Below are 18,436 nucleotides of genomic sequence, written 5' to 3'. Positions count from 1 at the left end.
AAACAAAAAAAAATCATGAAATCCTTCATTAATCTTGATGATCTATTTAGGTAAATTACTGGACTTTGTTTATTTCATGTTCTTAAGATTTATTGATGATTATTGAGTGGAGTTTGAAGGCTAAAAGTAAGGATTTGAGTTTTTTTAAAGATTGAAGGAGAAATTCTATTTTTGGATGAGATGTTGTGATCTGTAATACTGAATTAAAATAGAATTTTGTATTAATAGATAGATTATTGCTGTGATTATTATATATCATTGGAAAACATGTTGAATCTAGTTTCTAATGAAACAAACGAAAGTCAAATCCGAGTTTTCTACGAAGAGTTGTCTAATTTTAACTTAAGGATATGTAGGTTGTAAGACAACAACATCAGGGTTGAATTACGAAATTCTTCTTAATTTGTATACAAGGATTTACAGATTAAGCCATATATGTTTGGAAAGCTTGTTGAGTCTACTTTCCAATGAAATAAGCGGAATTGAATTTGGAGTTTCCTGTGAATAAATATATAATTTTTATTAAAAGGTATACAGGTTATTTGACAGCAGTATATGACGTCGATTTCAAAAATTGTTATAATTAATCTACAAGGAATTACGAGATTTTTCATATATGGTTAGAAAGCTTATCAAGTCTAGTTTCTAACGCATTAAAGAGATCATAATTTTGATTTGGATATATTGACTGTTTTAATGAAAAGAGGTCAGGCTGTCAGTATTAATTAGTTAAGTTAATCTTTTGTGTAACTTAGTTGATTTTTGTATAAATGATCTCAAAAAGGGTTGATTAAATTCTGATATGTTGAAATGATCTTGGATAGGCTATTAATTATTTTGAGAGAAAAATTAAATGGTGGAATCGAATGGAAGTAAGTAAAATCTCACACATTTTGCTTGTTTTTGAATCTATGTATATATGTATGTTTCTAAATGAATGAATATTTTATTTCTTTATTTTAGATGTATGAAAATAGGATCAAGCATATGATTATTTTGTGTTTTCGCTATGTAAATGCTGGATCATGCTTATGAATGAAATGAGAAAATAATTTATGTTTAAAGAATGATTTTGTGATAGCTACGTTTTTATATCCCTGAAAAGTGAGATCATCGACACCATACTAGTTCTACGACCCTGACTAACGGATAATAATAGTTAGCAAAGACATGATCATACGATCCTGGCTAATGGGTAATAGTAGTTAGCGTAAGTCCTGGCTAACTGGTTATAATAGTTAGCAATAATCATGAGAATGAAATTGTCGATACGGTCAATGTCACGGGTTATAGCAGTGATCGTAGCTAATGATAAATGAATGATTTACGATGATTTTAATAATTGATTCATGATTTGATTTGATTATGATATTTGAATGATAGCATATTTTGCAATGATTTATGAAGTGATATATTTTGATATTAATTTATGAATTTATGAAATATTTGACAAAACGATGATCTTGAAATGTTCTGATATTATAATTTGATGAATATTTTGAATGATCTATATTATGTGTAAAAGAACGATGCTTGATCTGGTAATGTGTGTAAGCCTATACTTACTGAGCTGTGGTTTGCTCATTCCCCTTTTACTTTTTCTTTACAGATGACTAACTGATAAATTTGATTAGTCTTGTGTAAAGCTAAAAGATGAAATGGGTAAGATTACTTAATCGTCGAAAAATATGTTGACAAATGACATTTCAAGAGACAGTTTTATATTTTAGATGATTTGTATTTGAATATATAAAGATGTATTATCAGTTAGATTAAAGATATAAATTTTATTTAATAGATTGTTTTATTGAAGAATTTTAGAATATTTAAGGAAGAAAGCTTCGTATTATTTTAAATTTTTTTTTTCAAGATAATACGACCGTGTTACGTCTTGATATTGAGACGTGACACAAATATTCCTAATTTCCAAAAAAAAAAAAAATCCAACATTCAAAGTAAAATTTCTATTCTATTTATTTATTGTTTTATAACCAATGAATGACTCGATGAGGAAAAGCAGTAGCAACTTTTTCAAAAGTTGGGTCCTTTTGTTTGAATCACTGTTCCGCTAGAGCAGCGAGTCAGCCTCAATAATTGGCAATTCTTTCCTTGGTGCCATCAACCAATTCCAGAAATGTTTTCCTAGTAGTCCTATCTATCAATATTCAAAATCCTATTGGAGTAAAGCCTGAATGAAAAAAAGAATTAAAAGGATCCATACCATAGCTAATAATATAATATAATATAACAAAAAAATGCATCCCAGCATCAAATACAAGGTAGAAAACATGGAGATTTATTTCCCAAGAAAAACTCCATCACAATCTTGTACTTCTTAAGTAAATGCTACTGCTAAGAAATTAACATCTGCTAAAGATGCTTGCTTGCGCCACCTACAACTCTCAACAACCTTAACATTCATTTTCCTTGAAATTAGTCCTTCACCAATTTGAACTTACAAGCTACCCCATCCTAATAACACTACAGTTAGTGCTTCTGCTCATAAGATAAAGCTATTCAAGTCACATTATACCATCGAAGCCTGCTGAATCCAAAAGTACTGCTTTAATTTGCTCAGGCAACACATCCTGCCCTTCCCTGCATTGCTGTTAAACAACAAATTAAATAATAAGTTACAATCTCTTGAGTCTGTCTTTATTTAGTATTTACCATTTGGTAAAGCATCATCCTTGAATCTGGACTATGAAACCGAAGTTAAGAGAAAAAATACGCCTTGGTGTCTTAACATAACGATTTGTAATACAAATGATAGGTGCCAGCCTCTCTCCTCAAGTTTTCTTTATTATGTTTCCTTGGTGGCAATCTTTCATGGCCTTTATTATTTTGTCAAATCAGATGAATCCCGGTAATGGCTTCACACTCATCTCGGGAGTAATTCTTTAGTAATATAAGATCAACATTTATTAACCATTAGCATTAAATTAACCTTCAGAAGTACGTACACGCATATTTAGAGAGGGGAGAGCCAGGATCAGAAGTTTTAAACATTTGTGGAAACAGAAAAAAAAACTTGTATCAGAAAATTGCCTAGCATAGGTCCAACTAAAGGCCATGATTCTTACTTCAATCCTACCCATGTGCAAAATAGTACAACTAGTCAGTATCATATGCAACAGGACTATGAGAAGAGAGTCCTCAATCTCAAGGGTTTTGACTCATGGTCTATACCATTATTTGAACTAGCCTTTAGTCAAACTGGTCACGTTTTCAACTACAAAGAAAATAACTTAATTTCTTCAATAAAGGGCCATTCTTTGTAGTTGCAAGAGTTAAACACAAGAAAGAAGTCTTTTGAGGGCCTGGGGTTTTGTTTGCTTGCTTGGAAAGAAACCACATTCATCAAAATTGTTACAGATATGTTAGTTGCAATCATATGAGAAGAACATATATATATATATATATATATATATAATCTGTTGGGTAGACGTGCAAATTAAAATTGATCTTTGAATGGAAATCACCAGAAGCAGAAGAAGACAAGGGAAGAAAGAAATGCACCTCAGCTTGGAACACATCCAGTGCAAACCCATTGAAACAGCTGATTACAGCTTGTTGTATATCCAATCCAAGGTTGTCCAGAGCTCTCATAGTGGAGAGCAAGACACCTGGCCTGCGAGCACAAAACATGTGAATGTTGACAGCCCTTCCTTCCCTTACCCTAACCTCCACCTGGGAATTGCAGAAATAGAAGTTTACTTGATTTATTGCTCAAAACGTTTAGGAAAACAGCAAGGTCTGTACACAAGTTACATTGACACGACCTGGTTAAAGTTTTTGGCAAGCATACGTCTGTCCATATGTGTGTGTGTATCAAATCAAAGAGGCTGTTTGATTAAGACTCCATGTATTGCAGGGGACTATATCAACAGGATGCTTATTATTTTGGAGAAAGACATGCTTGTTTTAGCGATTACTTTTTTGATTCTTTTTGTTGTAATTACTGTCTGTTAAACCAAATGTGCTGCCTAGTGTAGATGTTTTCAATCTAGTAGGCTTGCCTACTTCTTTGGATGAATCAAATATCATTTATCCAGGAAAGAAAATACCACATCATAACAATCAAGAAGCTCCTGGGTATTTATAATCAGAAGACAAGAAAATAATCAATGATATGAGAAAAAAGAACACAAACAAAAAGCTCAAAAATAAAAACTTCAGCATCCTCAGTCTATCATATTTTCCAATATAAAGTATTCAAATTTTCATGATAAGGTCCATCAACAAACTCAAAACCTACCAAAGTTAGATGAGCATATGTTGTAACTATAAATGAATGAAACATTGTTCCCTATTGTTCATGCAAGTACATCCATAAGAACTAACTTATTGCATAGGTTTAACAGGGCACTGTTAACTTTCCAAAATCAACTTTAAACACAAATAATTTGAAAGTCTACCAGTCCATAGTCAATTAGAAAGAGTACAACTTTATGCAATATGCTAACTCAATATTAACTTATTTGTCCAGTTCATATCATGCAAATCACTATCAGAAAAGAACACACATGCATCCATCTTTTGCTCCTCTCTTCTTAAAGATATTCAAATTTATCATGCATGTCAAATTTTTTGCCTGGTAGGTAAAAGGACTTTTAAGTAATAAAATCGGTTTCTCAGAGAAATTAAGCAAATCAAGCAATTGTAGAAAAACTCAGCAAATAAGTAGGAAACCGAAAAGGAAAAAATAAGTAAACTTTTAGGTCCAAAAGTTTGCCTTAGCGGGTTGGCTCTTAGGGCTTGGTAATGAGCTGGGGCATAGCTCTTCCTTGACACCACATGGAAGGGTAGATGGGGTTGGTGTCAACGGGTGGAAACTTGTAGATGGTGGCATCAAAGAGCCAGGTGGAGTGGCTTCAAGTTCAGTATGAAGATCATTGATCCTTTGCAGAAGCTCCTTTAAATAATCAATGGCGTCCCCGAGTATTGAAGCCCTATCCATCTGTGGCATAATAAGCACAATGAGTAACTGTCATGAACACCAGTTTCAATTAAAGGAACACCAACGTATTACACGTCTAACTAAAATCACCCCATTACAACCATAATCACAATCAGTTATTAAGTATACGTAATCTTAAAAGCAAAGGAGGAAAAAAAAACTAAAATTAAGTATGCATGTTGGTGACAAAGCATTCAATTTGGGACTCGAGCAAATTCCACATATCGAGATTCTAACTTTGTATACCTATAACATGAACAAACCAAAAAGACCACAAAAGAAAATGCTAGTTTAAAATAACTTATTCCCTAAGAATTTCATATGTAATATACCTTGCTAATCTTGGGCACAACAGACCTAAGCATGTAAAGCCTATCATTGAGCTTCTTCCTCCTCCGCCTCTCCGCCATCAGATTTTTTGCCGGCATCCCTTTCTTCTTCCCCTGATCAACACCACCAGTGACAGTACTAGTTGTATTTGAATTGCAACCGCCATTGTTCACACTCTCATCCACTTTGCAATCATCATTCGTCTCATCAAAATCATAATTCAGTCCCGACACATCGATGCTAGCTTCCTCAATCTCCCCCTCCTCATGCCTTTTCCTCTTCCCGTGCGACACTTCCCCTCCTAATCTCAGCCCTGAAACATCCAAATTCCCCAATTTATCAGCCCCAACAGAGCCCTGCCGCATCGCTGCTCGCTTCTGAAACAAAGTTGGTTGAGAAGGGAAAACTTCAAGGGTATTCAAAATCTTTGCTCTGTTCATAAACATAGCATTCCCTAATCCATCAAAACCGTCAAAACCACCAGCACTAAACGCACTACCCAAAGAAAAAGCGTTTCCAGTTCCTGTGAGCAACCTTGTACAGTGAAAGTCGGAGCTCGAACTGAACTCAGGGGTACAGATTTGACTGTGAGGAAAACCCATCAAATTCGGGTTTTGATTCGGCTGAAACTGAGCGAGAAAAGCAGTTTCGGAGGAGAAATCAAAGGCATTATCAAAAAGGTTGTTGCAGGAAACGTTGAGGAGAGAAGAAAAGCAAGATTTAGGAGGCAAGAAAGGGTGTGAGTGTGAAGGGTCAAGCGTGAAGGCCTGTGAGGGAGAACAAGAAGCAGAGGAATCAATTTGCTGGTGAATGAGGAGATTGTCATCAACTTGGTTGGAGCAGAAACCAAGCTCTCTGATTTGAAGCTCCGGGTTCAAAGCTGGGTTCATATACCAATCAGTGTCAAGCATGGATTTGAAGGTGGAAAGAGAAGCAGCTGAAATAGCCAAGTCGTCTTCTTTAGTCTCAAATTCATTATTGCCGCTGCAGTTTCGGGTCCAAGAAGAAACTGCATCTTCTTCCTCTTCTCCATCCATCCAAACAAGGCTGTTAGCTTCAAGGACCATCTCTCTTACTCTCAAGTCTCAAGCTCTCAGCTTTTTCTCTTTTATATAATTTGTTGGTTTCAAAGAGAGCGATACAGCAGGGGAAGAAGAAATGGGAAATGAGATAGAGAAAGGAGAGAAAAGTGAAGTATGTTTTCAGCAGAGCATCATATATATTGGGGGAAAGGAGAGAGATTGCAAATTTGAACGTTACTAATGTACTCACGTAACTCAACTCAGTCTCTCTCAGGTAAATGAATGGAGACCGGTCTGCGCTACTTGCTTGATTATGTCTTTTTATTTTTATTTTATTTTCTGTCCAATATTCTGTTTGGAGTTTCTATTTCTTAACTTGTAAGTTTAATTATATTTGGTGTACAAGACGATGAATACCATCAGTAACCGTAACGAATGAGCATCCAAATTTAAAACTAGACATGGTTGAGGAAAAAAGCTAGAAACTTAAATCAAGTAGCAATAATAATTTAGCTATTACTCACAAGGAAATCTTAACTTGTAGTCATTTCTGATCCAACATGCATGAATTTTATTATCATTCAAGTCACTACATATATATAAAAATGTTTGCCTAGTTAGCTAGTTTCGAAAGAACTCAAATTGAACATTCAAATTAAGTTAAAAGAGTTTTTTATAGCTTAAATCCTAAATTCCTAATCTAATTAAACTTCTTGAGGTGAAATTAAAAGACTATTAACTAAGTAATTTGAAATTGAATTTCTGCTTCCTTAATTTCAAAACCTAGCTAGCTAGCTAGCTGGCTGATAAATGGAACAGAGAGTTCAATGATAGATCCTGTGTATTTAATGAAATCACATATCTGCTACTATACCTCTTTTTTAATGTCGGCCCTAATCTTTCAGAAAGATATCAGACGTGCGAATTGAATCAACTCATGAGAGAAACAAAGAATATCATCATGCAGTTAAAAAGGGCCGGGATACGAAGAGAAGAACTGATAAGTATATTGATCACTCGGGATTTTTGTTAGATTCAAAACCCACCAAACGTTAATTCTAACCCCAAATGTTCCCTTTCTAATTTTTCCTTTGCTGCAAAGGAAAAAGTGGGTCATCAGATTGTAACTTGCATGTTGCATGTGGTCACAATTGAGTTAAACTTATGAATCAATTATAAGCAAGTGAGATATATACATAATAACACTTCCAAAGTAAGCATTGCCTGCCTTAATATTGCTCTTAATTACTGGTACTACTACCATTCAAATTGGGCGCCGTGGTTTCTTTCCTTTTCCCTATTCAAATAGCAAAGCCATTTGCATTTCATTTGCCATGGAACACCTGATTGGGAATAAATTTTTTAAAACAAAACCCAAGTTTCTCGTGATCTCCTTTCCCCTCACCACACCTACTCCCCAATCAACCCTTCACTTTTTTTTGGTTTTTTTCCAACTTCCTTCCCGTTCATTCAAATCTCTCGTTCCATTAATATTACACTTCTCTCCCACCATCTCTATTTATCTAGAGAACATTGATGATGGTTTAAGTTAACTTAGATTTTGGTTAGCACATCAAAACTGACTGCACCGTTTTCTCTGCTTTTGCCATTCGCCAACTTCCGTAAGCGGACCAGACTCCAGAATCGAGGGATCAGAAGACCGAAGACGAAGAGTGAGGAGGGGAAAGCGAAGCAGAGTTTCAGCTTTCAACAAATTAACTTAAGATTTTGAGCCTGTCTCTTCACGTGAAAACTACAAGTACATGGATAACAACACGAAAGAACACGTGGCAAACATGCAACTAATCAAGAGAAACTGACTAATCAAAACCATGGGTCCCACGGCTTTCCATGCAATACTACAAATGCTTGCTTGTACTGTACCCGCCCTTTATTTGTTTTTCAAATTGGCCGTTTGCAACTTTGCCTTTGCCTTTGCCTTTGCCTTAGCCTCTCCCCTATCGACATGTGAACTGCTATCCCCTATAAAGTTTTCATAGCTATCTTAATTTCTTACACAAATGTTTGATAGAGGAGATACGGAGGGTTTAATAATTAATACCTCCATTCACGTTATGAGCGATGCATGCATTCTGTAATTATCAAAGTTTACAATTAGTTTCAACTTTAAAACTCGTAAAAAAAAAGTAAATTAATTTCCCGATTGATATATATATATATATATATATATGCTTTCAATTAACCAAAGGCAAACCAAACCGTGGGACCATATGCTATTAATTAATATATAGAGGGTAATTCTTTTAGCTCAAAAATTAAGGCTCGCAATCTACATCCTTCAATTATCCCTATGGCTATTGCCTATTGGCTGTTCCTTGGTGAGTTTTAGGATATATATTCCAATATCTTTAAACTATTTCAATCTTATTATCCTTGTCTCTTCAATTTTATGAATATATATATTTATATTTATATATTCAAGCACCATATCTATAAATGAATACTAATTAATATCTAGCAGTGGTAAGGTAGGTAATTGAAAAAAAAATTATGCTCACAGCATCAATGATAAGATTTACTAAATGATGGAATCCCTTGTAATAAAAGGAAAAGAAATGCCTCAGGGTTTTCAATCAAAAGCTATAGTCTTAATTACCCAAGGAACCAACTGATCTGCTAAATAACATGTTCTATAACCAGCACAAACAGGTTATGGATATACGACTTCTATAAAAAACATTATTATAGTAGATGGTGGAATTTCGGAAATGCATATTGTAAGGATATTGCAAGCAATCAAGATTATTGCTTTGACAAAGAATCCCCTCAAACGGTGAATGTGAACCATACATAGCCCAACATCCAATCCCTCCTTTTAACATAAATATGCCTATCGTTTTGTTGGAAAGAAGAACCGTAATTAGGTAGCGCAAGTTGGACATAAAGGCTAGGGAGATGAACTCCCCTTTATTATAGAAAGAAATTAATACCAGAGAGAGAGAGAAAGAGAGCTTATGTTTGGAGAAAGAAACAATGGCATCAAAGAACCTAGTTAGTGAACATTCCCTTTTGGTTTTAGACCTTTGGTGCTCGTTAATTCACTTTTTATCATGAAAATATATATATTCAAACTGCCGCCCATTTAAATAATTCAAATCTTTAAAGTATTACAGCCAATGGCTTATAAATTTTGCCAGAGGAGAAGTTCAATGAATTCAGAGGCATACTCAAAATGATGCTAGAAACCAAAGGAGGAAAAGCGATCATATGCCAGACAAAACCAAATATAAATATAGTCATTAAAATTGGATTGGATAAATAAAATTTGAAAAGGAGAGTAGCTATATATCTGCAAGAATAAAATGGGACTGTATATATATATATATATATATATATATATATATATATAGCGGCAATTTTCTTGGCAAAACATAGAGTAAATATTGTTCCAAGGTATTGTGTGGGGTAAGGATAATTAATATTTGGGTTACACCTTTAGTAAGTAAATAAAATGTGGAGAACTAACTTTTATCATTTTTAGCATATTCAATTGGTTCATCAAATCATTTTTAAGTGATAACACCGGTAAGACTGGAGTTTGAATTTCAACACTTGTAACCTTTTTTTTATCCTTAGATTGTGATTTCTTACATACCAAAAAGATTGAGCCTCTTATCTAGTATGCATCCAACGGGCTTATATAACTGTAATTTTTGCAAACAAGAGATAGATAATTGGTGTTTCTTCTTTCTTTCAATGGATATATATATATATATATATATATAGGTAGTGATAAAAAGAATTCCATTAATGTTTCTGATATTTGACTTATATATATAGGTCCAAAGGCATACCTTTCTTTTGTAAGTCTTCCCAGCAGCTTAATTTAATTTGCTGATATTTCAGTTTCAGTGTGAAGCCCTTTACATCAAACAAACTCAAATAAGCCCTATATATAGCTTAGTTCAAATCAAACAAAAGCTAATTTAATTTGATGACATATAATCAAAAGAAGAAAGCAAAACGAAAAGGATGATGATGATGATATTAAACAAGATGGTCAGGATGGAGAAGGAAGCCTAAGATTCTTGAAGCTGGTGAACCCTCCATCAACAACCAAGTTATGACCTGTTACATACTTGGCTTCGTCTGAGGCCAAGTATAATGCAGCCTTTGCCACATCTATCTCTGCACATTTGGCCCCTTTCAGCTCCCCTATCCCGTTTATAATCTCAATTACCTTTTGTTTCGGTACACCTTGGTATATTTGAGCGATTTGACTTACCACCATTGGAGTTGGAATAGGAGCTGGTGAAATGCAGTTGATCCTCACCCCACTTCGGCATAGTTCGCTAGCTACAGACTTGACAATTCCATGGATGGATGATTTTGCTGTTGTGTATGGATGTGATCCAAGCCCACCCATAATCCCACAAATGCTTGACGTGCAAAGAATGGAGCCGGAGCCCACTGGAACCATCACTCGGGCTGCATGCTTTATCCCTGCTATCACGCCTCGAACGTTGATCCGCATTACCCTATCAAATTCGTCTAGGTCAAGGTCTGCAATGCTGGGTGGGAAAATCCGGCCTGCTATGCCCGCGTTGTTGAACATTATATCCAGTTTTCCATGATGGGCCATGGCAATTTCTACAGCTTCTGCTACTTGGGACTCAATGGCCACATCACAGTGCACAAATTGGGCTGAGGGGCCAAGGTCGGTGACAGCTTGTGGGCCTATTTGGGAATCGATGTCTGCAATGATGACCTGGGCTCCATTTTTGATGAACTCAAAGGCGGTGGCCTTGCCAATCCCATTTGCACCTCCTGTGATTAAGGCTACTTTGCTTTCTAACCTGCTTTTTCAAACAAAGCAAAGCAAAGCAGATATATTTAACCATACTCAAAAAAGGGAAAATGTAGGACGAAAGACGAGACCAGACCGGTCTTTGTCTTGTTCGAACAAAGAGGTAGCTGAACACATTGAAATGCCAATCCATTTAGCATTGTCCAATCAAATAATTCTACATGTTGCTGGCAAATATATTTGAATGGACCACACTTTCTCATCATCAAAAGTCACTACAGGCCAGAAGGTTTAACCAAAAAGTATTTTGACATTATTAATTTGAAATAAAAAACAAGATAGAAAGAAAAATGTGTGTGATCAGTTTCATCACGTTGAAAATTAAAAAATTAAGCCAAATGTGTAAATATGGTTAAAATATGGCAGATCTTCAGCTTGCATGTTTAGAGTAATTTTCTTAAGTATGGTCTTTATTTAAGACGTTTCATACGAAAGTAGTTTCAGAACACATGTTTTGGTAGATCTAGGGGCGAAAGAAAGAGACAAGAATGAGAAGCTATAGCGTAAATATTAGGAATGAATGAATGAATGAGAATACGAGTTAAAGTTACTGGTATTATAAATTTAGCTAAAAGTTTAACAGGAAAAAATCCCAAGTAATCAAATAATAATGAAAAACAGATACTATTTCTAATAATTTACTTCTTTCTTCGTTAAAAGAATATATATATATATATATATATATATATATATATATATATATATAACACCAAAAGGTTTCAAAAGTAATCAACTCGTAACGGCCACTTTGACTTGAAACATATATACCTCATACGAATCATTGATAAGATTCGCAAATACTTGAAATTAAAATTGCTTTTAAAATCAAATGGAAATTAAACGTGGGATCTGCTCAGATTTATAACTCGGCATCAGCTTTTGGTTGAAGAATTTGAAAGAAAAAATGAAAGGAAAAAACAAAAAAAGAACATGAAGAAGAAAAAGATGAAGACAGTTCGCTGGGAAAATATGGACGGGATCCACCTAAAGGTCCGAAACTTGCCATAATTCATTCAATGCAGTTGTTGTCCAAGGAACAATCAAGTGATTATTAACCATTTAGACCAACACTATTCAGATTTTGTGTAACTGTCATTTCATTGGAAAGAATTTCAAAATGGTCCTTTTGTGTAAGAATGCAGAAGCTCTTTTTTATGTTGTCTGATCAAGATAATTCAGATTGAGCTCCCTATAGTCCATCTCCTACCAACCTATTAGTGCCAACAAAAAAAGAAAAGAGTTGAAGTAGCTGATAATCATAGCCAGCTAGGCTAGCTGATGATCAGTTTAATTAATTATTACCTCCTGCAAGAACCATCTGCAGAGTATAATCTTACTTGCTTCCTGAAGACATCATTGGTAACAAACTTGAACTGCCTGGATAGTCAAAGAAAAAGAATCAACATATATAGATGAAGCAAATTAAGGTTGAAAGTATAAATTAAAGAAAACCTGGCTAATAATGATCTAAGCATGTTGGAAATTAAAATATTGAAAAGTGGAAGGAAGAGAAGTGGAATGGATAAATCTAAGGAAGATGATTAGTGATTTAGCAGAAAAAGATAGGTGGAGAAGTAGAAGAAAACGTTGTTGCAGTTGAAAGTTGAAACAGACGCACATTAATTTCCATGCAGAGGAGAGGAGAGGAGGGTGAAGCTGAACATGAGTTATAACATAACTTATGTTATTGCTTGTCCTATTTAATGAATTATACTTGCAATGAAACAGAAGGGAAAGCAAGCAGTAGTAACACCTTTCTCATTTACTTACCAGAAATATATATATATATATTTATAATTCAAGAATTAAGTAAGTTATTATTATTTCTTTGTAATTGCTTCAAATAGAGCTTAAAAGTCAAAAGCTTCATTTCTTTTTTTTTTTTTTTAGCAAAGCATTTACTGAAGGAATATAATAGCTACAAGATTCCGCAAGTACTCAACTGGAGTTAGCAACAAATTGATCAGTATTCCAATAAATTATTTAATTTTGTTATACAGTAGATATCAATGAAGTAAGCCGGCTTTAGCATTTATAGCACAGTAGATGTGAAATTGACGTAAATAATACTATATATATAGATAATACGAGGAAAAGAGAAAGATTGGATTGGATTGGATTGGATTCTCACGCTAGCTAGCTAATTAGTTAAGACTTGTAGAGTAGTGGTTGGCCGACCATTTATTTCAAATTATATATTTTTGTTTCCCTTAGAGTTGGACAAGGTGATCGATTAAAGGGCAGGAAAAGGAAGTATAGCAGCGGTGGCTTTTAAAAAGACTAGCCTAGCTGCTACTGCAGCAGCAGTACCGCTCTATAGTAACTCTTTATTATCTTTGCTTATTTTGCGTACATATATATATATTTATTTATTCCATGAAAGCACAAATACTAAAACATCACAAAACTGGGAAATACATTTGCATATAATCTAATATTTTATTCATTTTCAACTTTTCTTAATTTCTTCTTCAAAAATTCCTCATTAACATTCATATATATATATATATATATAACATTCATATATATATATATATATATATATATATATGAATTGCTTGTTTACATTGCAGATTACTAGTAATTGATAGATTTGTATATTTACAGTGCGTACATGGAAAGCAAGAAAAAGGTCAACTCTTTATGTGGACACAAACTGCTAGTTCTAATTTTCTTTGAATTTCAATATATAACTATACTTCTTTCATGTGCATAGCTCTAGCTATGCAGCAGCCGGTTTAAATTTTGAAAGATCCAAGAAGTTAAAAGCTAATGTTTGATCCTTAATTTATATACTATTAAGAAAGAAGAAAAGCAATCAAACTGATTAAAAAAAAAAAACCAAAGAACAAAGAAGAAACTAAGGGGAAGAAAATCAGTTTTGGAATAAAAAGATGATAATAAGTTGAATTAAGATATATAGTAAAATCCATCACCATTCAATATTTTTATTTATTTATTCATTTATATTATATGAGAGGGGACGCAACCATGCATGCTTCATCGAACTCTCCATCATACTCTTCCTTTCCTACCTACCCTCTTCATTCTACTATTTAATACACTGCAACTTTAATCTGTAGATTAATGTAAAAATGGTAAGAAAAAGAAAAACATAAAACGGGTGCTGAGGGTGGAGCGTTAAGGGGCAAATTAATTAAAGAGAGGTGTGGGTGGGTCTCTCAAATCCCAAAGTGCATGAAAGCTAGCTGTTGGTGTCAACGGCTCTTACCTTGCTAATAAATTGCATAACCAAATTATGAAAAGAGATGCAGAGGTAGAGCAGATATGTAGCACTATGTACTAGTTATAATGATGATGCAGGTAGGGAACATTATTGGGTGATTAAAGGAATAACAAAGGTTGTCATCTTATATATCAAGATTTGTGGAGACAAGCGTCGGACAACTTGATCATCATCATCATCATCATCATCTACTGTTTCTTGTCTCTTAATTACGTAACACTTACTAGCTAATTAATAAATAATTAACAAGCGGTGTTACTTATAATAATCAATTAACAAAGCCCTTGAAATCATTATTCTACTAGACCTAGTAATGTTTAAATTACTCTAGTGGTGAATATTGGTGATTTTAAGTTAAAATATGTATGTATGCATGCATCATGATGAATTCATCAGTTTAATTAACCTATTAGCTAGTCAACATATATATATATATATATATATATCTGTATGCATGCCTGCATCATGACGAATTCATCAATTTAATTAACTTGTTAGCTAGTCAACATATATATATATATATATATCTATACATGACATTTATTATATATGGATCACAAGCATTAAGCTTATATTATATAAACATGGATTAATTACAAGTACAAATTCAAATTGCTCAACAATGGGGTGCATGGTTGTCACAAATTCACAGTGATGTTGAGATGGGGCTGCCTTGGAAGAAGAAGAAGAAAGAAAATTGTGGTTACATAGGTATAATTTGATTTTTTTTTCTCGAATTTTGTCAATCAAAGTGAATGACGGTTTTCATCCAAAGAAGGGAGAAGCAAAAGTTATATTCATTAATATTCAATAATTCTACTAATTATCTAATTACTTCTTCATACATTAGCATTTTTGTTAAACACAATGGGGGCATATTAAGAGTCATCATCCATAGCAAAAATTTGATGAAATTCGGTATTCCGCAGTTTCATGGGAATCGATAGGAAGCCACCTTCACCTTTATTTTGGTTTCTTGTGGATGTTCAACAAGCAAAACAAGGCGTAGCTAGCATCGATTTTTTAAAACTCATGGGCTTTTTCTATTTGTAATTAATCCTAAAAATATGGCATTCAGGCCCATCTACTTTTTTAAACCCTTAGGCTTTTTCTAATTCCATGGCAGATCCAATAACTTCTCCAAAGTCCAAACATTCTAGGAGCGCAAGTGCATTGGTTAGTACAAGGTGACTGTGATTGACATGCCATGTCAACGCCGTCAACTTATTTGAATTGAATGACTCCTCAGTCACACAACAAAATGAGTTCAATTCAATTTGATTGCTATAAAGGGCATTGATAGCACTAATGTTACTTCATTAATGATGAATAAACACTTGTAGGAAACCTAGGGGACAACAGGGAGGAGAAGAATCATCTCCAGTTTCTTTGCATCATTATTCAATATATATGCAAGGACATGCATAAACTCTTTGGAAACTGCACCCAATTTTGAAAGAAAAGGAGAAAATTGTATTAGGGGATTGCAAGCAACAATCTTAGGAAGTGATGAAGTAGTCAATGCTGCATCGAATTTGGTACTAACAACCTCGGATCCTGGTTTGTGGTATAAAAGGGCATCCGGATGTCTCTGATGTCTCTAAGATTGAGCAGCAACAATCTGTTAAAATGGAAATGCTATGCAAATACGCCACTGATTTAACTAAAATGGCACCGGAGGTATAACTGATTCTTCTCTTTTTGGTTCAAAATTGCAAATCTAGACTGTTTGTTTATGTTCTTGAGCTGGTATTCGTTAATTGTAAATGTCATATTCTTGTGTTAAGAGCAAACGGGGTAAAATGGCTCTTTTCTAATTGTTCAGGATAAGTTGGATCCTTTAGTAGGAAGGACGAAAGAATTAGAGCGAGTTACACAGATCCTGTGCAAGAGGAGAAAGAACAATCCATGCCTCATTGGTGATCCGGGCGTTGGTAAAACTGTCATTGTGGAAGGTCTGGCGCAAAATATCATAAAATCAACAATTCCATCAAAACTCCAGTGCAAGAAGGTTGGTAGTTCTATATTAGGTTTTTGTTTATAGCTATTCCTCCTGAATCCTGAAGCCTTTTTCTTTTTTATTTTCTATTGATTGTAATGAATTCAAATATTTGCTATTGACATGGGGCGTCTTATTGCTGTAGCATCTAATCGAGGAGAATTTGAGGAAAGATTAACCATGATTGTTGATGAAGTAAAACAAAGTGAAGGTGCAATAATTCTCTTCATTGATGAACTCCATACACTCATCGGAGCTGGTTCTGGAGGTCAAGCCGTTGATGCTGCAATCATCTTGAAGCCAGAACTTGCCAGAGGGGAACTACAAGTAGTTTGTCTTTAATTTTTTAGCATAGTATAAAACACAAATGTTAACATTTTAGTAATTAATCTTCTCTTTTTAACTTTGATATTTTACCTGGTGTAGTGTATTGGTGCCACAACCCTTGATGAATACAGAAAATACATTGGGAATGATGCAGCACTCAAAAAGCGATTCCAGCCCCTTGAAGTGCCTGAACCATTTGTAGATGAAACAATACATATATTGAAAGGGTTAAGCAAAAAATATGAAACTCACCGTAATGTCATCTACACAGAAAAGGCTTTAATTGCTGCGGCACAGTTATCTCATCAATATATCAGGTTACAATTGCATATTTCAATTTTTATATTTTTTTTCGGAGTTCAGTTTAATTAAATCTCTGATGCTTCTCAGCTTAAAATTTTCAGTGAGGGATTTCTACCGGATAAGGCAATAGATTTAATTGATGAGACTGCCGCTCGAGCTCAGCTTTCTACATACATCACAAAAAATTCAGGTTTTGACAGAAGAAAATATACAACACACTATAGCTTTATGGACAGGAATTCCTGTAAAGAAAGTATCTTTGGAAGAGAGTCTCAAGCTCTTGAACATGGAGAATACTTTAGCAAAGCGAATCATAGGACAAAGTAAAGCTGTTGAAGCAATCAGCTGTGCCATACGCCGTGCTAGAGTAGGTGTAAGAGACCCTTCACGCCCCATAGCAAGATTCTTATTTACTGGCCCTACAGGAGTGGGAAAAACAGAAATGGCTAAAGCTTTAGCGGTTGAATGATATGGCTCTAAAGAAGCAATGATTAGGTTGGATATGAGTGAATACATGGAGAAGCATACAGTTTCAAAGTTTTGTGGCTCTCCACCTGGGTACGTTGGCTATGATGAGGGTGGCCAGCTGACTGAAGCTGTTCGTCGTAGGCCTCACAGTGTGATTCTTTTTTATGAGATTGAAAAGGCTCATAGGAATATCTTCGACATTATGCTGCAAATCTTGGATGATGGTAGGCTGACAGATAATAAAAGCGGGCAATTGACTTCAAAAACACCATCATAACAATGACAGCCAATATTGGTGATACTAAGATTGAGAAAGGAAACAATCAATTGGAGCAAATCAAGGTGAAAGTGGCTGAGGAACTGAAGAAAATTTTCAGGCCAGAGTTCTTGAATAGGATAGATGAAGTTATTGTGTTTCATAAGCTAACCAACAAAAAAATGAAGGAAATAGCTGATGTGATGCTCAAGGAAGTTAGCGATACGGTGATGAAATTAAAGAATATCAATATTCAAGCGACTGAAAGTTTCAAGGATAAGCTGATCAAAGAAGGATACGACCCAAGGTATGGAGCAAGGCCATTGAGGAGGGCAATTGTGAGGCATTTGGAGGATACCTTCGCTGAGAGGATTTTTAGTGGACAGATTAAAGAGGGTGCCACAGTCACGGTGGACATTGATTCTAACGGCAGTGTAGCAATGTATCAGTAATGTCATCTTAGTTATATAACGGCTTAATTCATTTACCATCAATTATGACATATGCATATATGATACAAATAGACATTGAAAGTCGAAGCATTTATTTCACCGATTGCAAGCGATATCTAGGAGAATCAGGATTAAGGTGAATAATATGCTAGACTGGTACAAATTCCTTTGACCAAAAAAATGATGCAATCTTCTAGTCTACTTCAATTCACATGATATGTGTCCTACAACTCAAAAGCTTATT

General features: G+C 34.5%; 1 protein-coding gene and 2 pseudogenes across 1 annotated transcript; 1 reads left to right on the top strand and 2 right to left on the bottom strand.

Moving 5' to 3' along the window:
• Positions 1-2,225: 2,225 nt before the first annotated feature.
• On the bottom strand, positions 2,226-6,607 carry LOC111292857 (transcription factor ICE1-like). Its single transcript, XM_022885458.2, has 4 exons — positions 5,293-6,607; positions 4,736-4,960; positions 3,520-3,690; positions 2,226-2,606 (listed from the first exon to the last, which is right to left on the bottom strand). The coding sequence occupies exons 1-4, from the start codon at positions 6,355-6,357 to the stop codon at positions 2,523-2,525; spliced, it is 1,545 nt and encodes a 514-aa protein (XP_022741193.2). The 5' UTR covers positions 6,358-6,607; the 3' UTR covers positions 2,226-2,522.
• Positions 6,608-10,197: 3,590 nt separating this feature from the next.
• Positions 10,198-11,129, bottom strand: LOC111293461 (short-chain dehydrogenase reductase 2a pseudogene; annotated as a pseudogene).
• A 4,843-nt stretch (positions 11,130-15,972) lies between these two features.
• On the top strand, positions 15,973-18,273 carry LOC111293459 (chaperone protein ClpC, chloroplastic-like; annotated as a pseudogene).
• Positions 18,274-18,436: the final 163 nt, after the last annotated feature.

The sequence above is a fragment of the Durio zibethinus genome, chromosome 10, assembly GCF_047325235.1.
Source record: "Durio zibethinus cultivar Kanyao isolate XHJ-2024 chromosome 10, ASM4732523v1, whole genome shotgun sequence".
NCBI classification, from domain to species: domain Eukaryota; kingdom Viridiplantae; phylum Streptophyta; class Magnoliopsida; order Malvales; family Malvaceae; genus Durio; species Durio zibethinus.
This window is presented reverse-complemented; position numbering and strand designations above follow the sequence as displayed.